We start from the raw sequence: 26,364 nt of genomic DNA, 5'->3' as shown, positions 1-26,364 counted from the left end.
GATGTACAGGGCTTGAAACTGATGCTATTTTTTTCCTAATTTTTGTTGCATGCTGTTGCACTTACAAATATAGGGAAAGTGAAAATGAGATGAGCATGAAATTAGATGTATTTAAACAGAGTGCCTGCTGTTAACAGAAATATGGGGAAAATAAGCCAGAAGCCCAAGATGTGAAAAGGTGCATTGCACATTCTGTGTTTCTGTTCAGAAGCACTTCTCTTTTCCTGGTGACGGTGTTGCTCTGGATGGAGGTTACAGAAAGTCTGTTATTTCATGTCCTGCCAGAGCTCTCTTCCTGCCCCAAACCCCACATTGTACTTTGGAGCACACCTGGTCTCTGATGTGTCATTGAATAGCTATAGCTAAGTACTTATCAATGCAGAAAAGTTTAGTTATACAGTGCAGTTTTAAGTAATTAAAATTTTGGCTGTTTTCTTTCTCCACCCTGGCAGGACATTTGCATTCTAGTATGACTTCTTGCTTTAATTTTACACACCCAGGTAACAGAAGCCAAGAGACTATTTTAGCCTTTTTCACATCTACTTGAACAAAAGCAACAAACTAATGTGTTACCACCTGCAGCTAATTTACCGCTGCTGCGGCCAAATCTGCTGCCCCTCTCCCAATAATGAGTAGGAAGAAATGTGGCGATTTAAGCTTAGATGGTAGTGGACAAGAAGTTGGTCATCAGCGCATCCCTGTGACCAGGAAAACCAAACCCAGCCTGGTCTATATTAGCAGGGGTGTAGTGAGCAGGAGGAAAGGATTCATCTCCCCAGCTCATCACTTGTGGGACCACTTCTGGAGTGCTGTGTCCAGCTTTGGGCCTCCCAGCATGAGAAAGACATGGACGTACTGGATGAAATCCAGCAGAGGCCCAGAGGTTGTCTGGGCCTTCATGTATGTCTCTGTGGGGTGTTTCATTGATAGAGCTCTAACACTGAAGTTACACTTTAGTTTCTATCAATGTTTTTGTGTGGATATGTCACTAACATCTAGTACTGCTCTTTTTGGTAATATATATAGGTATTTGGTAATATGTATAGGTAATAAAACCAAATGTAAAATGTAAAAGCTTGCTAGTATGTGTGCAAAGCTGAATGTAAAAGGTAATAATACTCTTTTATTTTTTGTCTCACTTTATTTTTAGGATTTCTTCTTTTATTCGCTAGTATATGATCCTCAACAAAAGACCCTACTCGCTGATAAAGGAGAGATTCGAGTTGGAAACAGATACCAGGCAGATATAACAGACTTGCTAAAAGAGGGTAATTTCCATAACTTATTTAATTTGTCAAGAGGCCATGGCAAATGTGGCCACTGTTATGTGTGCAGCATGTATAGGTGAGGGAGGTGGAGGTTTCCACTGCCAGGCCATGCGTACGGCACTGTACTGGTTTGCTGGTGACTGAAGCTGTTGCGCATTGAATGCAGTTAGTTATGTCTCGAACCAGTCTTTAAGTGGGCATTTGTCCAAATCATAAAACTTGTTGAAACAAATTGAATTAATTGGCTCTCTCAGGGCCTGTGCTCTTTTTATTGAGAGATTTCAGAATTTCCATGGGAAACACAAATTCCCATCCTGTCTGTGAAGCCTTTTGTGTTTTCAATCAAGCTTCACTCCCCTATAAAAACCTCCCAAATTACTGCTAGTTAAATGCTGTCTCCCCTCGTCAATTTGCCCATTATTGCTGGGTGCCTTTTCCTCGGAGCTCTCTCCCCATTCCAAGCGTTGGCTGCCAGCCTGGACTTCTCACCTGCAGAACAGGCAGGAGGATTCTGTGCCCAAATGTGCTACCAGACCTCAGCCTGCCTGTGCTTTGTCATGGAGCGGTGGGACCATGAGGACTCCAGCCCAAGGGAAAAGGAGCAGTAACAGTGACTGATGCCATTTACCAAGTACTAATTAACTTTAGATTTGTCTTTGCACTAGCCTACAGATCCAAAAGTGGGTGGAAAAACAGAGAGGGATGGGGATTATTGGCATCTAATTGCTCCTTACTCAGGTAACACACAATGAGAGGTCAGTCTGTAGGCTTCTCCTAAGAGAGCAGGAGTTCTGACCCATGTTGGGAGAACCTTCTCCAAACCATATGGGCAGAGATATGAAAGCAATAAGATGCTTCTGGATTTGCCTAGGAGCTTTGCTGATGCTGTTAGCCTCATGTTAAAATGGGCAAACAAATTGGTCAGGGCTCTTGTTTAATTTGTCTATGAAACTGGTATTTATTCAGGAGCTGGGCAAGTCTCCCAAGAGAGAATGAACTAATTTGAAAGGCATTCGCTTCCCTCAGTGGGCCAACACAGGGCTTCAGAGAAGGATAATCTCCAGATGTTTCAAAGGCAGCAGAAAAAAGAAGAAAAAGTTTCAGTAGCTCCTGTATTTTTCCAGGGTATTTTGGTTTGTGTAGTCAGGAAAATAAAAGCAGGAGTCTGCAGTGATTTCACCCTTAGAAAGCAGCTGACACAAGTCGAACCAGCTACTCTTGGCCTGCTCAGAGCAGCTGGGACTGTGCCTGTTTTCCTGGAACTGCTGCAAGATAAAGGAGAAAAAGAGAAACTGGGGAGAGGGACTAAAGAGAGACTTGTCGAGGTGGGAGAAGGATCTACTCTGTTTCCCATGGCATGTCCTTTGAAACCAGTTCTTCACAATCTGATTGCTCAATTGAGACGAGCTGTGCTGCTGTGTCTGTTGAGCTGAAATTGTTACAGACAAATGACAATGAAATTTTTGCGGTGGCCTGTTAGGCAGAGTAACTGAGATGGGTTAGCAGTTAAATTATTGTGAGATAAAAGAATCTAGAATGTTTATTTCTTTTAGAATGATTATACCAGACATTTCTAATTTGTTTTTCAATCAGGTGAGGATGATGGAAGAGATCAGTCAAAACTTGAAACAAAAGTTTGGGAGGCCTTTAACCCACTAGTAGACAAGCAGATAGACCAGTTCTTGGTGGTAGCACGGTAAGAGCACTTTACCTCTTCCTTGGACAAGTAAATTGTTATAACTCTTCTTTTCTGAGTACTTTTTGTGTTCTTTTTGCTTTACTAGTATTTGGTTGCTTTATTCATCTGCTCCGTTTTGAAATGATAAACATTTTACATGCCTTCCTGGGAACTGCATGGCATTAGGAACAGCTACTGAGATTTGCAACTTTCAGTTAATCACTTTTATAAAAGAAAAGCCAATGGCATATAAAAACTATCCTGTAATTGGTGAGGCTTTTCAAATTCTTTGACTAGCATGTAGAGGGCTTAGTGAACTAAATTCTTGACAGTTTATTACTCTGTCCGTTTTTTCCCATTTTCAAATCCACTGACATTTTAGCATTCATTAATAGCTTGGTAAGAAGTCTGGCAAAGTGTTTTTGATGGAGTATGGATGCTTTCTTGTGCCTAGATTCCAAGAAGTAGGCATAATAAAGTAAAACCCTGCAAATCTATACAGATGGTGAAATGCGTGCTTTTATTTAAGCCCAAAGCAATCGTTGCTTTTAAAAATGTTCAATAACATTTGAATTTAGATGCATTTATATGAACAGAAGCCTATACTAAATGTTAGGCTCTCATAGCAATGGGTGGCTGAACAATTTGGAAGAAAAAGAAAAAAGGTAACACTCTCCAAATTCTCTGTATTTTCGGTAAGTTTGTAGGACTGTGTGGGAGAAAGTGGTATGAGTAGATGGATAGGTGGACCTTTTGATGTTTTTAGTCAGTGGAGCAAGTTATCATTGGATATGGTTAGGACAGAGCGTGTAAAGTTACAAGCTGCTAGTAGTATCTAGTTTGCTAGTCTTGAGAGTTCTGCTTATTGGCCACAGTCTGACAGACGTGCATCTTGACTCACAGGGCTGCCTGAATTAGCCCTGGTTCTGTCAGCCTTCTGGTTCTTGTTTTTTCTCCCTCTTGAGTTATCATGCTTTGAATTTCCTCCTGAGCTTCCCTGTGCATTGCTGTGCCCATTGTGGGGTGAGTCCTTGGGATGCTCCCCAGAAAGGCAATACTAGAGCTTGTGTGAAAGACTCTGTTAACAGGGAGACAAGAGTGAAATTAGCTTGGTTTAAATAAAAAATCTTAACTGCCGGCCAGATTGAAGAAAAATCTCACAGCTGAGAATCCATTAATACATTTTTGCCTGTAGTAAAACACGTGTTTTTTTTAGTATAGCCCTTTTTAAGGTTCATAAATTTTGTAGTGTTCTGGCTACACTAAAGAATCACCATAAAATATAAGGTCCTGGAAGTTTCGCTGTGCTGCTTACACAATATATTGCTGTTTCCTTTGACCTGTGCCAATAGTAAAGTCAAACTGGCTGAACTAAGTGATTTATGTGCAACAGATTCATTCTTCTCTATCAGACGGACATAGAGAAGTAGATGACAGTGGGGAAAGGATAATCTCCACCGGCGATGCGGAATAAACAGAGGAAGGAGTGATGGGGAGAGCTGGGATATCTCCAGCAAAGGGGATTCCTGCTTCTTAAGGGACCTTTCTTGACAGGGCTGCGGTTTCACAGTTGGCTCTAACCAAATGAAGTACAGGACACCACGGAAAAACTAACAGCTTTGTTTTCTGGGTTAGTTTTCATCAGGATGGATTCAAATTGCCACTCAAGCACAGAGCGCTGTGGTGTCAGGAAGACCCGCACGGGAAGCAAGAAGGTGGCAGTGCCCGGGCAGATGAGGGTTTGCGTGTGGGTTGGTTTATAGTGGCCGTAGAGCTGGTTTGTGGTGGGGCTCTCCACCTTGCGTAGGCATTTGGTGGGAAAGCTGTGTTTATTAATAGTAATTCTTTCTGGCGCTTCACCGCTGTTCACTGGATTTGCTGATACAGCTGCCTGAAGGTGTGTGCTGTGAGAGCAATCATTGAAAAGATCAGTATAAAAACTGCTTCTGTGGGGAATCGGCGAAGTGATCCAGTTTATAATTAGACGACACACACACAAGTATCAGTTCAGGTAAAGCTGAGGATGGGGGAGTTGAGGAGCAGAGATGGAGATAAGGACTGGGAGGCTGGGGAGAGGGCGAGGTGTGAATCGCCACAGAAACTCAGGTGAGGGAGGCTGGTTTGGATTTTGGCCAAAATCAGATATTTGACAACTACTGCTCAAGCATTTACCTTTCCTACTCCCGCTCTGCTTGGCACTAGTGTGTTTGTTTCTCTGTGCACTCAACTAATTTGTGGAAGTGATGTGAGTGGAGGAAAAGAAAAAGAAACACCTTTTTTTTGTTGTTGTAGTTATTCAGGGGAGCTCAGCCCCAGTTCACTGTGCAGGAGCACAGAAGTTTCACCCATGTGCTGTAGCAAGCAGTGAGGGCAGTAGGAATTGCTGCAACTGAGGTTCTTGTTAAAGGTTTCTCTGACTAATTACTTTATGGATGAAGTGAGGATCATAGGGATTGTGGCCTCAGATGCAGGAATTTCTGGCATTAGGAAGTATTTGAGAATTGCTGTAGTCTTATGCAGGCTATGTAATCTATATGTATTATACAATATTGAGTTGTAAAATAAAGATGGTTTTTAATTTTACTGAAAGTTTTAGAAAAATGTTTGCATTACTGCATGTTTTTTTTTCTGCCTGGGCTTGGCATGTGTTTCTGAACCTTTGGACAATGCCGTGCTGCTCTTGCCCTTGTGGAAGAGACTTGTGCCATTCATAAAGCTCACTTGCCCTCAGTTTCTGTTAAAGATGAAGTCTGAGAGATAAGGGATAAAAGAGGGGTTGAGAACTCCCTGGTTGTGATCCTTGAGCCTTTCACTGTTTACCCTCCTCCACCTAAACCTCTTTGGTCATGTGAACTGGGTAAAGCGTTCATAATAACAGACCACATCTAAAGAGAACAGTCTCTGGTACAGAACTAGTGCCAAACCATGTAATCTTGTTACTGAGAAATGGAGTCTGCGGATCTCAAAAAGTGTTGGTTGGGTGTTTATATTTACACTTGCTTTGCATGCAAAGTTAACGCTCTGTGTAATTTCATTCAGGTCTGTTGGTACGTTTGCCCGAGCACTCGATTGCAGTAGTTCAGTCAGACAGCCGAGTTTGCACATGAGCGCTGCAGCAGCCTCTCGGGACATCACGCTGGTAAGATTTTTTTAAGAGGACCTTAAGTTTTGGTGAGATGCAAAATAATCACCTTAGCAATAACAGTTGGCAAAGAGAGAGGGGCAGATGGATTGTAATTGTGGCCTGCTGTGAAGCAGATCATGTCTTTATAAAGGAACCCTTGATTTACATATGAAGTAACTTTTTTTTGGTCTTGTGCCTCCTGTAATCCATCAGGGATAATTCTAGGAGATAATTTTTTAAAACTTCTTTATTAAAATGTTTTGATGACGTGCTTCACTAGCCCATCTCTTGCATGGGCTTAGTAGCTGTCCTGAGAAGAATACAAATGATTATCTGCCTGTCTGCAATGTTCTAATGCCAAAATGACGCTCCTCATCACTTCCCCAACACCAGACTATCTCTGCTGTCCTTGGGCAAGATTGTCTGGGGCAAAAAATTGTGGTCAGATAAGAAATTTCTGTTGATCCAGTTCTTCTCTTTGACAAGTTCTATTTTAGAGTACCTGAGGAGTGGTGACATCGTTAATATTTTATAATAATAAACAATTCTGAGTAGACAGAGGAAAAGGAAAACTTGGGCTTCTATGCCAGAGGAAGTTTAATGAAAATTTGAATAAAATTTATGAAGTCTTCAGAGAACTGTTACCAAGGCCTCACCTCATAACTAGAATAATGTGTAATCATATATAGAACAAGTTCTGAGATAGAACACTGTAGATTAATTATGCACATGCACAAAACTAGTATGATGAAAAAGGCAAATAACATCCCGATTAAAACTACAGAAATTGGGAAATAAAGCCAAACTTTAATTTATTAATATCAATTCCTCCCTTGCAAAGTGTTGTCAGCCCTTTTAAATCACACATTGCAGACAATCGTAGCTCAGCTTTCTGAGGACTAATTGCACCTGGGAGTAATTATTTTTTCCTACTTAGCTATGATGTATGACTTGGCTTGAATCTTTCTTAGGAGACTGTGTGTGTTGCTCTTCTTAAATATTTTTCTTTTATGTATTTTTTGTTGATTATTTGACAAAGAAAGTGCTTGGCTAAGTTTGTAACAAAAATATGCCCTCGAACCTACAGTACCTACTGCAAGGGTTCATGTTCCACACATTCTAGTGGTGGTAGTGAACCTCAGACTTGTACACTGACAACTACAGTGAGTGTAAGGTTGAAGCTAGTTTTTACTGACTTTGTGTTAGGTATAGGATACTGCACCCTCAAATCTCAGTGCAGTGTTTTTGTTATTGAAGTTTCACTGTTTAGAGTTTTTCTCCCCCTAGATGCTTGTCCTTACATTTGTCTTTCTCTTTTACAACCGTGTAGTTCCATGCGATGGACACTTTGCACAAAAATGTCTATGACATTTCCAAGGCAATCTCTGCGCTTGTGCCACAAGGTGGGCCAGTCCTGTGCAGAGATGAGATGGAGGAGTGGTCTGCTTCAGAGGCAAATCTCTTTGAGGAAGCACTAGAAAAATATGGAAAAGATTTCACTGACATTCAGCAAGATTTTGTAAGTACATAAAATGAGGGTCCACATGGTGACCAGCTCTGATCACTGACAGAGCTGGTTTACAGCTTGTCTAAACTGTGCTGTTTTTCTTCATGTCGAAGAAGAGGGCTTTGAACTGGAGCATGTGTCTTGCTGTAAATTGGGGAAAGGCAGACCTCATACTGATGACAGCCTGTTGTACAGGCAGAATTTCAAATCACAGATGATAGCTTTTCCTTTAGAGACGTTAATTTAAAATCATCTGCTCTGCTGTTGCTGAGGGAGGATTTAGGAAATTGTTGTGACAGCCTAGCTGCCGTAGATTAATTTGTTTGAAGGAGAATAAGTACTGGGCCTTCTGAAACATGAAAATTTAGTCACTTATAATGTGAGTTCAGAAAAGGCCTTTTGAAAGTTTTTAAAAGGAATCTTGGGCATCCAAGGGAGGTGTCCTGTATTTTGGCCAAAGCTCCACCCTAGGTGCTGAGCCTGCAGATTGACTGGAGCACTGTAGAGAGAGACAGAATTCACTGTGTCGCTGTTTGAGTCTTCAGGAACAAAACAAGTAGATTCAGTGTTGCTTGTCCCGTGCTCTAATCTGTTAGACAGAGGAACTTGGAAAAAGCACAACACTCTCTGTGGTCCTGCTTGGAATCCCTTTGCTTGTTATGCAGAGACTGGACCTGGCAGGGTGCAATTCTATTAGGAATTACTACTTTTTTTTTTTTTTTCAATTGACCAGTTCCATGGAAGCCAAGCAAATCAGAGCTGTGATACAGTAGTTTGTGGCTCTTGCTCCAGTCTTTGCTGCCTGAGCAGAGAGGGTTGGAGCCAGTGGGCTCCCTTACATGTTGTGCCTCTCTTCAGTGGTTTACTGCAGAGCCAATGCGGCATGAAGATTTACCTGTAACCTGCTCCGCTTCTACACTGAAAGCACTATTTTTAGAAAGGGCATTTAATTTAACGTGGGTCCCGTGTGCATCTAATGCCCTTAGGAGATTCAAACACTGTCTTTTTTTTGTTAGGAGGCTTAGTAGTAGCAAGACTCTGCTATAAACTGTCAAAGGAATCCTGTGAATCTCAGTGAGGCTGTGATGACTGCTGCTTTTCCTTTCTGTCCCTAGCTCCCATGGAAGTCCTTAACAAGCATAATAGAATATTACTATATGTGGAAAACTACAGACAGATACGTTCAGCAGGTAAGCGAGTCAGAATCACCTCTTTCATTCTAACAAAGGATTTTTCTTGCCTTTAAAACTAAACATTGTTCCTTTATTCTCCCTCTTGGGGTTCAGTCTTTCCAATAGGTGGGTTCTCTAATGATCTGAAGCACCAAAAAAAATCTCTCGTCACTAAACTCATCAGCCATTCCATAGATACAAACACGTAGCATTGGCATGTGTGCTGTCTTTTAATGTTTGCTGCTATTTTATTTGTTTGGGGCTTTCAAATGTCTATTTTGGAGCTCAGCAGTTTAAGGAAGGGAATATGGTTGATTTCTGCCTGTAGATAGAGTTCGAGGTCAGCATGAAGTTCAATTTCAGCTTTTTTTTTGGGAGGTGGGTGGTTGGTGTGCAACAGACACCTGTGCTAATTCTCCACCTCTGCCTGCCCGTGGCTTTGACTGAAGATGCACGGAGCCTCCCCTGTGTAAGCACCACGAGTAAAATGTTTGCTTGGGAAGCATTGATGGCTCAAATTCTCAGGCTCGTTATACTTGAGAATCAACTTTGACTAGTGTTTACAATCATTTTTATCTCTACTTGTTTAAATATGAAGGCTGCTTGGTCCCGAAAATAGAGCAAGCACAACACAAGCAGCATGCAAAATGTTGCGGAGTATCGGTTGCTGAAAACTAATTGTAATATTTAATGGGAAAATTAATTAAAAGAAGGGAGAAATATATAATGGATTTTTTATTATAATCATCAGTATTACATTTAGGCATCTATTTGAAGTTTTAGAAAAAGGGGAGTTATAAAAATGTCCTGTTGTAACTTGCTTCATTGGAAATTCAGCCTGGGATAAGACTGTATGCCTGAGGCACTGACCAATATTTGGCATGTGCATCTTGGTCTGTAATGTGATTTTTACCATTTTCCTTCTGATTGGAATGCTGTTTAAATTACAGAGGGATCCTCAGGACAAATGAGAACTCTTTTTTTTTCATAAATTCTGTATTACTTTCTTTAAAAATATTAACTGCATCCTCATTCTAATATTTCTTCAAGTTCATTCTTTGATTGAAACTTTTCCTTCTGGTAAGGAAATGGGTGGTAGAAAAGTGAGATGGTGGGGGAAAAAAGGTGCTGGAGAAATGAGGTGATGGTCTTTCCTTCCCCATTGGGCTGTGGGTGCCATCGATACAGTGAGTACTGCTGTCCTGTCTGATTACCACTCTTTAGGAGATGATAGCTGAGTGTACTCAGCCTGTACTATGCTCAATATTTGCACTGAGAGGAATCCGTTTCTCTTCATCCCTGCATGTTTTATCTCACGTCACTTGTTTTAGTGATAAAAATGCATCTAGCAATATGATATGTATCAGAAAAGGTGAGAGAAGTTATTTTATCAGTCGGTGAGAACTAGAATCTTGGGCTGTTCCATGAAGATGTCATCGCTGTGCAGTCGGAACAGTAAACAATAGTAGGAATTCTTGGGAAAGGTTAAACCAAAAAGTGTCTCTATTCTGCTCAGAAAGTCCACAATACATTTGCAGCCATGAAATTCTGTTTCTGCCCATCTTGAGGTATGTAACAATGGTGGTGGTGGGGATAAAGGATGGGGAGCAGTTTCTTTGGTGTTCGCTCTTGGACACTGTGGGAGACAGATGGGAATGGTGTTCCCAGTGTTTGCTTCCAGACTTGTGTTCTGGGAGGTCAAAACAATTGAAAAAACGTGGAAGGAAACTGTTAAATTATTTCGCTTTTTCCACTTTCTCGAGCTTTCTTACTACATAGACAAAATTGCAGAGGGGATAGTTGCATGACAGATTTTGTTCTTGCAGCAATTAAAAACCACAGCAAATCCACAGTTTCTCATACTTTTTTGCCCTATGTCTCTGCAGTGGGTTTTCTATCATGGTTATACTGTAGCTCACATGTGCTGTCCAGCAGTGTACTAGGGAGTGGGATTTATGGAAAACTTCCAATTAGAGGCTCTGCACTTAAGAGACGCTATTGAGTATAAGCCGACCAGGTAGAAATTGCACTACTGTGATATCGCATCAGTTAAATCTAAACTGAACTGAAGACCTCATCTCAAATTCCCAGCTTGTGCAAGCAAATAATACTATTAAACATTTATAAAAAGCCTGGGAGAGCCATCTATATATAGCCACAAAGAAAGCAAAGGAAGTTGTAGCTGAAATAACGGTGTATTACATTTATATTTTACTTGAAGTGTACAAAGTCTTTGGAGCATGTCCCTCACCAGTTTTTCCATCTGTTTCTTCATAGTGTTTTGTCTGTGTAGACTGTTTTCTCAGTCTCATACCACAAAGTGGTTCTGGGGCTCACTGCATTGTTGTACATGAGGTATTGAAGATGTGCTAAGTAAGGATATGAAAAATGTGTATCCTGGGTTGAATCGCTTTCACTTGCCCTCCTTCTAAGATGATGATTAAATTATATTTCATGGCTGTATGTTACTTTCTTAAAAAAAAAAATCATAACTTGCTTATTCTTGCAGAACCTTTGGCTGAATGAACATAAAATTGTCTATTTAAACTGTCTATTTCTGTGAGTTACACAACATAGTAATAAAGTTTGTTGTCATCAGCCAATTGCCTGGTTTGAAGAAAAGCACTTATTTGGGAACCATTTGCATATTTCTGTATTTCCTTTGAGATTTTCTTGGAGCTAGAAAGCACTGTTTTAATCCTGAAGCAGAATTCATCTGTTCCTTGCCATTGAGGAAGCTAAATTTTGAGTCTTCAACAGAAGACCCTTCCTCAGAATGGAACAATAAGGTATACTTGTGCTCAGTATACCTAAGCTCAAAAGGCTTAATTAATACAGCACTTCCATGTCTTGTGAGTAGGATCCTGTGGTTGAGATACGCACAAATTTACTAATTTTGGAGCACTTTAATTGTATTTGGCTTCAGCTATACCATGCTTTTGAAGGTTACCAGCATAATTAGGAGTTCAGTCATTTCAAGAGAAGGACTGATCCTATAAGAGCAGAACTGCCAGAAGGAGTAATTCTACTGCAATGGCAACAAGGCATTTGCGGTCTGATGTAGACTCCTGAGCGTCTGTCCAAAGTGATCCCAAGAGTTTTCCTTTCAAAGACGCTCTTTCAAAGTTGTCTGGAAGAAAAAGAGAGAGACTCATTCCAAATTCAGTATTCTGTGTCTCCTTTGAATGCATCCTTTTCTTGAGACAGATTTCCTGTGTCAATTCACATGAGCATGTATTTCTGATTCAGAAAGGTTTGAAATGGCATTTATTGAGTAACTGGTATTTGGTGGCTTTCCCCAGTGTTCAAGAGTTGATGTGATGTTGGGTATGCCTACATTTTCATTCAAAGTAAAGGCTGAGTTCTTACGTAGTTGTGAATTCTTATGTGGAAGTGCCATTAGAAAAATGTAGAAGGAATAATAAGAGAAGATAAGTTTTAACATATGCATAGTGTTGAGAAGATACTGGGGAAAGTGGAAATGCTGTTGTATTTGACTACATGAGTTAGGAAGCTTGAATCTTGGTGTGGATAGAAAGCATCTTTCTTAAGGAAAGCAAACCTTTGTACCTAGCTAAGAGCTGAGAGTGACATCTTAACGTACCAGCCTTTATAAAGTACCGTGTGCTAGCAAAGTAGAAATAACATCAAAGAAGTGTTTTTTCTGCATACGTGGGATTTTTATCCACAAACACCTCCTGGTAAGCCTATAGTGACATGGAACCATGGCACGTCTGGCAAGCCACAGAGACCGTAGGTACTACACATCAGTGCTGAGATTGTTGCTGGAGCACAAGCAGCTGGAAACACATGTCCCAAATGCACCATGGACCTTTTCTGTTCCAGCTCCCCCGCCTCCCAGCAGCGCTTGTACATTTGGAGTTTTGAAAAAGAACAATAAATAGTGTGAAAGTTCTCTAAATCCAGAAAATGTGATTTAGAGACTATCTTCCCCATCATCAACTAATAAAGGTTTAATAATTAAGGATGTTTGAGGCATCCCTGTGCTGTCTATCAACCAGGTTCTTTGTGTTGTGGGTCTTGAAATATGCCCTGTATTCCTGGATTTCTTCTGTTATTTCCTCCTTATAAATGCTCATCCTTTAGAAAATGACCACCAACATTTGTTCTGATATGTCATGTATTATAAAACTCTTTCAAGCTCAGTGGGTAGAAGGAAAGATGTTAAGTCTAGGGAGAGGATATATAAAGGACAGATGTTTGCACTAACTCGAATGTACAGTGCTTAGTAATTTAATCTCTCGGTCCCTCTGGGATAGACAAGTTGGTAATATCTCCCTTTTATAGATGGGGAAAATATGATGAGGTAAATAAGAGGATATACTTAAGATGTGCATATATAAATAACTCAGAACCAAAAGATTGCATTTAGGCCAAACTACTAGAAAAAGTTACAAGTGCCGAGGTTGTTTTTGGTGGATGAGGATATTCAGAACTAAGTCAGACAACGTTAAGAATTTATAGCGCAAATACACTTCAGGCACAAATCAATTAATAACTGGCAAAGGACCTCTGTGAAGGGATTATTCTGAAATTGTTCATGATAACATTTCAGGCACCTTTCTTTTGTATCTTGTGGTATCAGTCACTGTCAAAAAAATAGGAAACCCATCATATGTGGTTGTCCACAGCTGCAAATACTTAGTGCAAAAACCAACCTCTTTTTATTCAGTACATTTTAGTACCTTCTGAAAACCTTTGATTTAGTATTAAAGGCATATGCTGTGTGTCGTGCTCTGTGTTGATCCCCAGAAAGGTGTTGCTGGGTGCAGGTGACATAGGGCACCTTTCCTTGGAGCTCACACCGTGGTCATCCATCACAGAGAAAATCTGTGGTGAGAGGTTAACATTCATCACCAGTTTACTGAAATGTTGCTTAATACCCTAAGTTAACTGTCTCACGAGGCAAACGGCTTTCCATTGTGGATGGTAGGGTATTTCAGCTGCTGGTAATGCTTTGTGCTTGCATGAAGCTTTTTCCATTCATAGATTTCCAAAACTGTCCTAACATGATGACTCTAGATAGTCCCCTTGGCATTTTTTGTCAAGAAAGCTGCAGACTTTTCCCCCAACAATCTAGAAATCTAGTGGAAAATAAAAACAAACACAAGCAAAACAAACCAACTAACCAACAAAAAAACCCCAAATAAACACAATCCCAAACAAACAAAACCCCAAACAAAAAACCAACAACAATTCTCTACCAGTGGAAGCTGCCCGAGTTTCTTGCTTAGGTCTCAAGGAAATAGGATTCTTGTACGGTTCCTCAAGCAGTAATTTAAGCTGTTTATCAATATCTGATGTTAGACTTTCTCATCACTCCTGAGGAGAGGATGAGCTCTGGGGCTGTTGCTCTGCTCACACAACTGCCCGTGGCTGTCTGTGCCTGGGGAGGGAACACCTGTTGTTCTGTCCAGGCTGTGGGTGGAACAGCTTCCAGTTCATGACCAGAAATGCTCTTGAGAGTGTGAATTCTGTTGAAGGATGATTTTTTGGGGTTGCCAAGATAGAGGATGGGTTTTGATGCTGTTGGAGAACCATTGCCACAGCACTTTTTGAGGCCCATCATTGGATGTTTTGGTTTTCTATGTAAAAAGGCTTTGGCAAGGTGGTTTGAAAATGTGTGTCTTCGAATTTGTTCTTTGTATTCAGAGGGAGAACCTCTTTAATTCCATCATGGACTGCCAGTACAATGTGTATTATTGATTCTTTCAAGTCTGTGTATTAAGGACCATCTCCATGAAGTCTTCATTTGGGTTTTCTGGAGGACATTTTTCAGGTAGCTGTCATTGTCCCGGAGCAGATTTAACAGAAGTCCAGGAAACTTGCCTACACCAGCAGAAAGAAGTCAGCTTTTGGATACAGCTCTCTGAAAATGTACTTGCGGTCTCTGGATAACTTTTACAAGTTCTATTTGTTTTCTTGGTCCTTCTTCTCTTGTGTGACAACTTAATTCTTTGATTTCTAAGATATGTTGACTCTTATTTGCAGGAGAAAGGAAGAGGGAAATTCTTTAGGAATCTATAGAGCTTTGGCAAGGAGCTGTCAGGCTGCCAAATGGAAAACTGTTGCTTAAGACCATCCCTCTGATCAAAGCAAGCTTTATGCTTACGAGAAACTTTTGCTTCATTGTTTCTATGTGTGTCTGTTATGTCCCTGTAAAAAATATTTTAATGTTTGTCCAGTTCCTCAGTGACACACTCTTCAATTTTATTACATCTTCTGGTGCTGCTTCCTGTTTCTATGAAGATACTGACTTCAGCTTTAGAATTATTTTCCTAGACTGTGCCTCGAGGCTGTTGCCTAGAGAACGTTAAGATAATCTGTTTGTCTAGAATATCACCTTGCTGCTGGTTTGTCTGGAAAACGTTGTGGCTTTATGCAGACCACTATTACTTTCATGGATGCTGAAGAGCATGGGCCCAGGTTTAAGCCATGAGGTTGGACTAGAGGCCTCCAGAGGTTCGCCCTAAATTAATTTAGTTTGTGATAAAGAGAAATCTTGAACTTCAGAATGTCCCTTTTGCTTTTTAAATGGTGTGAAGGTTTGAGTTAGAAAAGGACTTCTTGGCCAGTTAGTAAAGTTGATGCTAATCTTTTACCTCTGCCATGTTCTTGTGGTCTGTCAGCGAGCTCACAGCTGTGGCTGAACAGAAGCAAGCAGCAGTGTCTTCTGGGGAAATTTACTCCATACATCCCATTGAAAGGATCCTGTAATCTGTTTACTGAAGAAATGTGGGCGGAAGTTAATGGATGGTTTTACTGGACTAGGGCCGTGTAAAGAGACAAATTGCGTGTACTTCTACACCTGTTTCCTTCTTGCATGTGTTTTCCCTTAAACGTCTCTCTCGTGTTCCTTATTATCTCCTGGCAATGGTGTTTTTAATCAGGGGCTGGTTGTTTGGTCTAGTTAGCTTCTTCCTTTTCTACCTCCTTGATTTTCTTTGCTACTTGTTCCATGAGACTTACACATGTGCCTGGGGTTGGTTTCTTTTTTGTCTCAAAGGGGGATAAATACTTAGTGCTCGTGTACCTAGAGCTGCTCACCTTTGGAAAATGTGAATGTACAGGTTGCCCATGGCTGACGTTTACTCAGAATTGATAACATACCATAATAAAAAAAAAAATCTTTTGGCTAATTCTGCATCAATCTTGAGTTGAGCTCTTGACCTTTTTAACCTTGACCTTATTTTAAGAGAAAATCTCCTGTGTTACTTAGTCTTCAAAAGTGAGGACTATCAACACAAAAATCTTCCTTCAAACTATTTGAATTGGTTCAGCTGTTGAGGAGATGTGATGGGGAAGGTGCATTGCTAGAGCTGTTATTGTCCAGTTGGTGAATATTATTTATCATGGAGAACAAACACACACTAGTATGTCAGATCTTCCTCTGCAGGGAAAAACAAACAAACCAACAACAAAAAAAAACGCACGAGTTCTGGAGTAACAAGGCATGTATTTGTATTGTAACGAATGGGAATGAAAAGTTTGTCCTTGTAAATACTAGATTATCACCTCTCTGACTTTTGAAAAGCTGTGTACATAGCATTTGATGCCCACAGTTATTTCCAGTAGATATTTTCCTGTTGGAAAAGGATTTTGTGGTAGCTGCTCAGTGAAAGGAAAACTTCATTGTTTGTTAATAAGTGCTGAAGTTTTTACAGGTACTTGACTCCTAGGTAAAATAGTCCTTAATTTTTTTGTATTCTTTTTTTTTTTTTTTTTTAAAGAAACGATTGAAAGCAGCAGAAGCGGAAAGCAAGCTCAAACAAGTGTATATACCCAACTAGTAAGTATCCTTTTGCATTGTTTTGTTTTCTGATTCATTGTAGAGATTCTGGTGTAGCAGTCTCCATGGCCTGCCAGTATTATGTATTTGCTTTAATTACATAATGAGAGACACAGTTTAACAAACATGTCAGAGAACTATTAAATTAGGTTCCAAATATAAGGAACCTTCTGCTAATGCTTGAATAGGCTTGAATTCCTTTTAATTTTAGCTGAGTTATTGCTAACACCCTGATGCTAATAAACAACTGGGAGCCCTGTGGAAGAAAACACAAAAACAGTTCAAAGCTGGTAGAGCAAAGCAGCCCCTCTCAGTACGCTGTGCTGCCGCTTAGGAGTGTGTAAAAGAAAAGCTGGTTCCACACGCTGACATTCTGCTTCTGGACCACAGGGTATTTCCTCCATGGGCAGCCAAGGACTTTTCCTTTGGGGCTTTCCTGGTCAGGATGCTCTGCCGTCTTTCCTTTGGGACTTTCCTGGTCAGGATGCTCTGCCATCTTGTTGCTCATTTCCTTCATCCTATGTAATGTCCCGATCCCAAAGGGACTTTTACTTCTGATTTTTATTTTTATACAGACTGGGAGTTGGGGACTTGGTAGAAGGTCAGAATGGTCACGAACAGCAGGGCAGCTAATTAACTACTCAATAATATATGCTTTTATTAATTTTTGTCCTCGGTGGATCACCAATGTGTGGTTATTTCCTAATATAAATATATAAAAATTACATATAGAACTATATTAAAATTAATATATATGGATATGTAATATATGTAAATATTTTATACATAAATTCTTATTAAAATGTGTTTCTCTTGCATTTCCTCTGCATAACCCAGTCAATGGTTGCTATAGTGTGGGACTTTAAATCTTCCCTGTCCCTTTCTCTTTTCAGCTTTCACTCCCAGATACGTTCCCATATGTATTATCCCAGATAACTCCTTTACTCTTCCATGCTGTCTCCTTTCAAATATTTATTAACCTCTACCGTTTGTTCTGTTACTTCAGGCAAAACTAAGTTGCACATACTTAAATTGCAAGACTGTCCCTTACTTTTTGTGAAAATAGAGGATCTTGGATTTATTTTTTGCTTTTAAATATGTTAGCATATCTCAGGTGAATTTAATAAAAATTAAGTGTAATATTTAGAGTGAAACCAAATAGATTTCTTGTCATGCGATTTTTCAACAGTATTGCTTTTTGTGGATGGTGTTACTCTGCAGAGGGACACGACATCAAATTGAACATGAATTCACAATTTAAAGCAAAAGCCAATGTAGTTTAGACTGCGGATGTAAAGGGATATTGCAGATGAGAAAGCCTGGTTGTCTTGTTGCTCTTGGATTATGTGTGTAGGTAGGGCTTTGTATTTGAGAGGTTTTATAGTGCTCATTTGATAATGGCTGTCTGGAGTGGTATCTTATCCCTCAACACTGCATCTCAGCAAGATAATTCTTGTTGCTATCTGGATAATATAATCAAATCAGCAACTTGCCTCTCTGCTTCAGGAAAAGACTTCTGTCTCTACCTCTGTGGTTGCTATTTTTGTCTCTGGCTTTGATTTCCAGTCATGATTGAGGTTTGTGAGTGTTTAACTTACATGTCGTTTAATTGATAAAATGGGTGTCAATTTTTCCCTCCTCCTATCTTTTCATGTGTATCAGGAAAAGTAGCAATTCCGTACTTGACTTACGTAATACCACGTGAACACTTCTGCTGCTTTTTTCGCTATTAATACGTCCAAATGTGGCAACAGTTAAATATTTATATTTTTTTTTTATTATTTCTACTCAAGTTTCAGTACAAGGTCTGGCACGTAGGGAATACGTTGCACCTACATTATCTTGTGACCTAGAAGAAGATTATATTCTTGGCTTGTAATACCAATACATGATGTAGGGATCTGAATATCAATGTTATTGATTTGTCCTTATCATGTTACTGAGCCCATTCCTGTTTCGAGACTTGAACCATAATGATCCACTTGTCACCTCAAAAATAAATTACTTGATGTAGGCTGTCACAAGACCTATGCAGAAACACATCAGCTGATTTAGTGAAACCTATTCTAACAAAAACTGGTGTAAAATTGTTTGCAAAAGCGATCCAGGAGCATATCAGACTCAAACCAATTTGTTTGTTGTTGTTTCTGACTGTCTTCCTCCTTTGTTCCTGTGATGTTATTAGGAAAATCTGGGGAGAGGGGGGGAAAATAATATGAAAAGCAATAGAAGCAGTCTTCAAAGGCTGTTTCTCGTGTCATATACCCATTACACAGGGAGAAATAAAAGCTCTATGTGAAGATTTAGAGTTGGTATTTTTTAACTTGAGATTGCGCCCCAATTTTATAATGTAGGTAACTGAAGCATGGAGAGGTAATTGATGTGAAGTTATCAAGTCTTAAACCAACCTCATAAATATTGGAAAAACATATATGTCCTAGATCTTGGACAAACATTTCTGTGCTCCTTCCAAGAAGAACCCTGCGTTTGGGATTGACATCTGTAGTTGGTGTGACTGAACCCAGCGCTTGTACACATGGGTTTGTAGTTCATCCCTTAGGTTCAAAAGCACTGATGTGCTTTCCCGGTGAAAGCAAAAAGTATAACATCAGTTGAATTCTTCATTCAGGAAATACTGAAAAAAAACCCTTTTAGTTGATGTCTGTAGCAATTTCTCTGTCACTGGAAGTGGCGTTAAATAAAGCCACAGAAGCCTGAATGCACAAAGACGTTCCGTGTTCTTACGCGCTTCATCCTGCCACCTGCCACGTGAACGTGGGGCTGGGAGACTCTTCTTGCTGCAGATGTAGTCGTGGTCTCTTTCTCCTTCTAGTCTGTACCCAAACATACACTTCAGGCTGTTGTGGAAGGCATATTCTGTTTTTTCTAATCTTACAGGCATATGTACTAGTTACTCACTTCTTTTTGGCAACAGTCTGGTGGTGTAGCTGGTGCTTTTTGGGATGAAGACATCTGCAAATCATGAAGGCTGAGACATAACGTGTGGCTCTTTCCTCTTTTGCTTTGATCCAAGTGATCTCAGAAGGCGTAAGAAAAGCGAAGAATGAAGTACTCCATACAGTCCCTGATCTCTAAAATGTAAATTTTAGATTTACATCTGTAAATGTAAATTAATACATTTTACGTACAGTATTTTATCTGACAATCTCAAAGCACTTTTTAAGCTGTAAATGCTGCTTCGCAAACTTGTAAAGTAATACTGTTCTCCCCACCCGCCTCTTTCTTTAAGCTAAAAGGGAAACTGGAAGAATAAGTTGAAGCTTTGGATGACTGCAAGGGCCAACTGCTTAACATGCTGAAAATAATTCCTTTATGGGTTTCTCGATTGCCCTCTGCATGAGGAACAAGGCTTTTTTCCTTCTCTGATTAATTGTGCAGAGGTCTGTTGCAGCATGGAAAACTTCAAGGTGTAATGCTGTTTGGGTTGGTTGGTTTGTTTGGTTTTGTTTGTTGTTGTTGTTTTTGTGGTTTGGTTGTTTTTTTGTAGCTGTGTTAGTTAAAATAGCGATCTTCATCATTTTGTTGGAGAAAGCTTCTCATCTTCAGAAAGCATTGTTTAGCAGGCATTAGACCTGCTCTCAGAAATCAGTATTTACAGTAGCCTGGAGAGTTATGATGAGAGCCCACCTGTCTGTGTCTGGATAAGGAATCCAGACACCTGAATTAGGTGCCTAGAGGCAGATGATGGCATAAATGTTCCTTACAAAGGATTAAAAAATGTTCTTACTCCCGAGGCTTTATTTCTTAATTGTTCTGCTGCATCTAGCACCACTATGGTTTCCTGAATAACAGGAAAACATTCACTGTTCGGTTTATAGTTAATTGCTAAAATGTTGTCACTGTGCTGTGGGTGAAATGCCAGTCAGACATGTAGTGAGGGGATTTCAGTGCTCTGCATGGCTCAGGGTTATGTTGAGGTTGGTTTTTCGGGCAGGGCTTCAGCCCGTGCTGGCTGTTTTCCAGCGCCTTCTTTCTGCGTGTGCTTTAAACTCGCCTGGGCTGAGCCTGACCTGCTGCAGAGTACAGCCCAGAAATCTGCATGTCCTGATCCCTGCTCTGCTGTAACTGACTGCTCCAGTGCAACTCAAACCCATTTAAAAGACTTCCATTCCTAACGTGAGGGCTGGAAATGATAGTTTACCACACCATCAGTATTCTCACTACCTTATTTGCATCTTTCACTTCAGCTTCATTAATTGCCTAATGATTCATCCAGTTACGCATCTAATTCTCTTGTTAAAAGCTGTAGCAGGCTTTGGTGATATCAAACAAGTTTAATTAACATATCATCAACAATTAAGAGCTTTTTGCTTCTCATATGATAAAGACATCAGCTGCCTAAATTTTAGTGTCACTGCCCCTGTGAAACTTGACCTTGGCTTTGGAGCAGCACACTTTCTGCTGCTTCCTGCAGCTACATTAATTGTGCTGTTCAAACTTCTGAAGTTATTGCCGTAACTACAGTGTGATAATTTTGTGATCAGTTCTCAGCATCCCTTTTGCTTGTGTTCGAAATCTATGTATCAAAGGGAAGCAGCAAGACCTGGAGTAGAGGCTTAGTTTTCTTCAGGTTTTTTTTTTCCCTATTGGGCAGTGGTGCTTGTAACTCTGCATCTGTGAGGACTGTTTGTTTTACAGCATCTTGGTAATGTTTGCACATGGGGTTTGCTAGTGAATCGTTGGCAGGAGTTCTTTTGGAGTAGGTTACTATAGTGACGTCCCAGAGCAAAGTGCTGGGTAGCATGAATGCCTCCTCTTTCAGCTTTGCCTTTGTTAAATGTTTCTGCAGATCTCCTGCCATCTGTGGTGTCAGAACTTTGTGCCATTTTGATAAGCACCCCAGAACACTTTAATCCTTGTAAGGTCCAGGCAAATTAATAAGCAAAAGGACAAGAAACCTAATCAGGCTTGTTAATTTAAATTTCTTTCTTCTCTGCTTCTTTTGGGTTGTGCTTTGGCTGCTCAGCGTACTGAAGGAACAATCTATTTTCAGTATTTCTGTGGTGCTTTGCCTCCTAAGTTTTCTTTTCTGCAGAAACCCTGAACTTCACAGTGAGGAGCACCATCAGAATGCGCTCCAGTTTTTTTCTTGGACTGGGCAAATACTCTCTTACCTCCTTGTACAACGCGTGTGTGGTCCTTGTAGGTCATCCACAGCAGAATCTGTTCTGTCTCCGGAAATGACGCTTTAACCAAGCTCTGTGTCTTGGTCCCTGATGAGACGTGTTCAAACGAGGAGAAGGATGAGCTGGCTTCCAGGGCAGTGTGAGCTCCCCAGTAGCGTTTGGGTTTGTTCTGGAGCTGCAAAGGCCAGTTGTGTTCAGAATTCAGTCACCTGGATCTCCGTTGCTTTCAGGGGTCATTGCTGAGAATGTGAAACCTAATATTGATGCCCCATTAGAAAAAAATTAATTTGGCCACGTTCCCACAATGCTGTTTTTGCAACGCTAGTCAGAGTGATAAGTAATAAATATTCTGGGTCGCTGAAATCAGTGTGACTCCTGTGTCAGTGTGCAGCTGATATATAAGAAAATGCATTTGCAGAAAGCTATTTTATAAAGCCCATGTTAAGATCTTTCTGCTTGAATGAGTGGATTCCAAATCATGGGTTTATTAGTTAGAAGTAAAAGGAATATGCCCACTCGCTTCAGTTGTTAGGTAAGAGAATATGGGTGAAACACAATTCGCACAAGTCAGTACCAAAGGCTGCCTGCTTTTTTTGCCTCTGTGGGCTGAGCTCCTAACAGCACCTTGGAATCTTGTTCTATTTCATAAGCTCCTGGTACATTTTTCTTCTTTGAAACTTCTTGTATGACTTCTCCCATCTTCCTCTGTTCCTCAGATGTCCTGTCACTGCAATATCGGTTCTCTGTCCTTATTGTACCCTCCCATGCCAAGGATTTTTTGAATGCCTCCTTTTCCCCCTTGGACATCTCTTCCTCTACAGAAATTTTGTACTGTTCCATCCTGCTCTCTGTGCCAGGGTTTTGTTTGCCCTTCCATTCTCAGCTCATGCCAATAGCTTCTTTTTTCCCCTGAGTCAGTGTTTTTAAGAGAGTATAAGGATGAGCTGAGGTGATTCAGATGTTATGTTAGAATACATTAGTGACAGCCATCAATGGATTTCTTGCTCTGCAAATGTTAAGCTTTTAGACTTTTTTAATTGAGTAGAAACCTAAATGCTTTATAGTAGAAGTGCTAATGATAGTGTAAGACTTGTTAGAAGATTCGTATTCATTAAAATCTCTGTGTATATGCCACATGCAAAGATTTTGTTCCATGTTTTCTCTGCTTACCTCTTCTGCTCCTTTCCCCAGCCTTGTTTTTGGAGATTTAAGTAAAATATCCCTTGTGTTGAGGACTGAGAGATCCGTAGATAATATCTTTTTGTCATCTAGATTAGAATGTCTGGGATAGTAAGAAAGATACCTGCCTGGCCTCACTGATTTATTGTTTTAAATGGGTCTGGATTCTTGAAAACGACATTTCACTAATATTATGTTTATTTTTTATTATTGATGTTATTTAAATATTATCGGAGACAGTGTAATCATGGAAGTCAAATTGCTGGTGAGTACAGCTTGTTCCATAAACCACACGATGGATGAAATTTAAATCTTCAAATGTTTTGGTCCATATATCTTTAAGTCACATAAATAATTGCATGCCTCAATTAATCATTGTCCTCCTTTTTGCTTTGTGTTTTAAGTAACAAGCCAAACCCCAACCAGATCAATGTAAATAATGTCAAACCAGGAGTGGTAAATGGTACTGGAGTACAGGCGCAGAACACGACAGCAGGACGGGCCTGTGAGAGCTGTTATAGTAAGTGACGTGCTGGGGCGGGAGATGAACAGAGAGTGTGGGTGCTGTGTCACAAACATACAAATCACAGCTGTGTGGTGGGGAGGGGTGGGAGAGGCGTCTTTGAAAGGCTGAGGGGACAGAATTTGACACAGCTGCATTTAAACAAAGTGTTTTTTTGAGTTACTGGTGCTCCACTTGTAAATAAAATGATGAAGCACTAAAAAAGGAGTTAGTAAATGTCCTACGTAATTGCAGGTAGCTACTGAGCAAAGACTTAAATCACCAAGGCGGGAACTTGACATTTTTTTCAGAATTTTTCAGTAGATTTCAAACTATGCGATATCATTCTATTTGATCTGGTGCCTGATATTGATATACTGAGTTCTAATGATTGTGCTCCTTTGTGGGGAGCCTGTAGAGATGCTGGAATGTAGGAGTGTACGAGGAGTCAAGGAACAGATTTCATAAGTTCTTTAGTCATAAAATTAATGTATGGGGAGTTCCTGAAGACTGTCTTCCCTCTCTCCTATGCTCTGCAGAAATTGCTGTTTACAAGTCCTGCAAAATGAGAACTTTCAGTTTCATTGGCAGGAGAATTGCCCATCCTACTAGTAGTTTTTTTCTGTTCCTGTTTTTAAAGGGGTTCATATGTGTTATTAGTTCTGCTGAAATGACGAGTATCTTTAAGAGTAGGGATAACAGTGAAGCCATCATTAGGTTTTTAAGGTCTGTTTGAGCTTTGCACTGTCTTTGTGTGGGTTTACTTTTGTGGTGCTTTTATTTTGTAACAGTTCTAAAGAGAATAAGCTCTGAAAAGTGATCCTGTTTAAGGATATATATATATAATTTCCACCTTTGTTATCTCTAGCCACACAGTCTTACCAGTGGTATTCTTGGGGTCCCCCTAACATGCAGTGTCGCCTCTGTGCATCCTGTTGGACGTACTGGAAGAAATACGGTGGCTTGAAAATGCCAACACGGTTAGATGGGGAGAGGCCAGGACCAAACCGCAATAATTTGGTAGGTATCTGCAAAGCAGCCTGCTCCGTGCTCTTGCCTGGAAAGCTAGGTGCCATGATAGCTAACTAATTGTTCCCTCTTCTTAAATATTTAACTACAAAGAGAATGCCTTCAGCCTCCATTGTTGTCCTTGGGTTTGGTATTTCATGTCTTGCAAAAGTTGGCGTGTTAACTTGAGCTATACTTACTTTGTTGCCAAGTACTGCCCTGAGAAAAGAACAACACATAATTTGTTTAGCAAACTAGCCGTCAAATACATGGAATAATTTAATGATGTGTTTCTGGTATTTGGTTTCCATAATTTTTGCTGTAGGGGGAAGAGGAAATTTTTCCATAAAGGAATTAATTATTTCCTGAAACCTGTTCCTTTTCCCAAGGCACATTCAAAATTAGATACCGCAAATAGCTAGTGGCTTTTTAGAGATCCCTTATCTTGTTTTTCTACTTTATCCTATCTTTTTTAATTAATCCTCCTTCATTTTAGCTATGTTTGAGTAAGCACTGCATGAGCTGCTTCTGTTTACTTTTTCTCCTTATTTTTTCTAAACCGAATTTCTCAGAATGTTTTTGAATTTGGTGCAGTTCAGTCTGGAAGCATCATACATTGAGCTGATTGGAAAAAGTAGCTGCCTCACGTGAACAGAAGGATAATGCACGCTGAACTTTGGTCTTCGTTTAATTTCTTTCCCCCTCCTAGTTTTTGCTATCATTCTGTTTCTTTTGTTTAACCTCTGTCCTTTCCAGGCTTTCTGTTTGCCCTCTGAAGCTGCCTAATTGCTGAGATAACTGCTAGTTATTATCAGCCTTATTGCTCTTGTTAATTAAAAAGTATGTAAATATTCAGAGAGGGGAAAGCCTTGTCCTCCCCAAACTGAAATTTCTTCCTACTCTCCAAGAGTGGGCAGGTTTGAGATCACAAGATTCTACTTTAATTCTACTTAGTTGCCTTAGTCGCTTTTCATGAAGAACATACTGCTTTCACTCTCTGTAGCAGATAAATTTCTTTCAGTACTATTCTTTATTACATGCAGAGAATATTTGACAGTTCTGTGAATACATTCAGTGAGTTCAGAATAAGAATTAAACCAGAAATTCTTACAACTTTGAGACAAAACCGATGTTGTATTCTCTCAGTTTGCTTTGGGAAGTGAGTTTCTGATGCATATTTTAGCCATAAAACCTTTTTTCTGATTCTGCTCTCCTTCTTACTATTGCTTTGTTGTGAGGATTTTGCATTGTATATTCCACTCTAAGCATGCAAAGTTTGAGGGTCTTTCTTTTGCCTCTGTGAGCCCTAAATCATGTGATAGCAACAGGTAACTTCTTTAGGTCTGACTTTTGGATCCCTACTTTAAAACAGAAATAAATAAATAAACAAATACTTCCTTGTGAAGAGAAACGTTTACCTTCATTTTATCCTTTGAGATATTTTGGAAGAAAATTCCAGATCTTGATGGGTATGACTTTGGAAATGTGTAATAGCTGAGCTAAAAATATTTTCATCTGTAATACGGTTTCTGTTCTTATGTCTGTGAATCAGTAGTTGAAAGTGATTTTAAATGTTATTCTTTCTCTTCTTTGAACTCGTACTTTCCAACAACTATTTTTTAGAAACCATAATTGTTTTTCTTTCTTTCTAGAGTCCTCATGGAGTGCCAGTACGAAACAGTGGGAGTCCCAAGTTTGCTATGAAAACACGACAGGCTTTCTATCTCCATACAACAAAACTGACAAGAATTGCCAGACGTTTGTGTCGAGATATCTTGCGCCCTTGGCACGCTGCGAGACATCCCTATCTGCCTATTAACAGCGCAGCAATCAAAGCAGAATGTGAGTGGTGATGCAGCTGGGACAGACTTGTAAAGAAGCTCTTGGAGATTCCTTTCCTATAAAGTTTGAGTTGCAACTTCTTGCGATGCCCTCTTGCGTGTAGCCAGTGGTTTCACAAAATCTACCT

General features: G+C 40.0%; 1 protein-coding gene across 3 annotated transcripts in view; it reads left to right on the top strand.

Moving 5' to 3' along the window:
• MTA1 (metastasis associated 1) overlaps positions 1-26,364 on the top strand; it is an 82,469-nt gene that overhangs the window by 33,328 nt on the left and 22,777 nt on the right. For 2 of the 3 annotated variants that reach the window (XM_080348427.1, XM_080348429.1), the window contains exons 6-14: positions 1,151-1,268; positions 2,862-2,964; positions 5,986-6,085; positions 7,401-7,589; positions 8,693-8,767; positions 16,501-16,559; positions 23,290-23,405; positions 24,256-24,407; positions 26,048-26,237. In XM_080348427.1, the coding sequence (XP_080204553.1) occupies positions 1,151-1,268; positions 2,862-2,964; positions 5,986-6,085; positions 7,401-7,589; positions 8,693-8,767; positions 16,501-16,559; positions 23,290-23,405; positions 24,256-24,407; positions 26,048-26,237 (1,102 nt within the window). The remainder of the gene's footprint in view (positions 1-1,150; positions 1,269-2,861; positions 2,965-5,985; positions 6,086-7,400; positions 7,590-8,692; positions 8,768-16,500; positions 16,560-23,289; positions 23,406-24,255; positions 24,408-26,047; positions 26,238-26,364) is intronic. The other variant, XM_080348428.1, reaches the window with a different exon arrangement.

The sequence above is a fragment of the Nesoenas mayeri genome (genome assembly GCF_963082525.1).
Source record: "Nesoenas mayeri genome assembly, chromosome: 8".
NCBI classification, from domain to species: Eukaryota; Metazoa; Chordata; class Aves; order Columbiformes; family Columbidae; genus Nesoenas; species Nesoenas mayeri.
The sequence above is the reverse complement of the archived record's forward strand: the minus strand, read 5'-3'. Positions and strand labels throughout refer to the sequence as shown.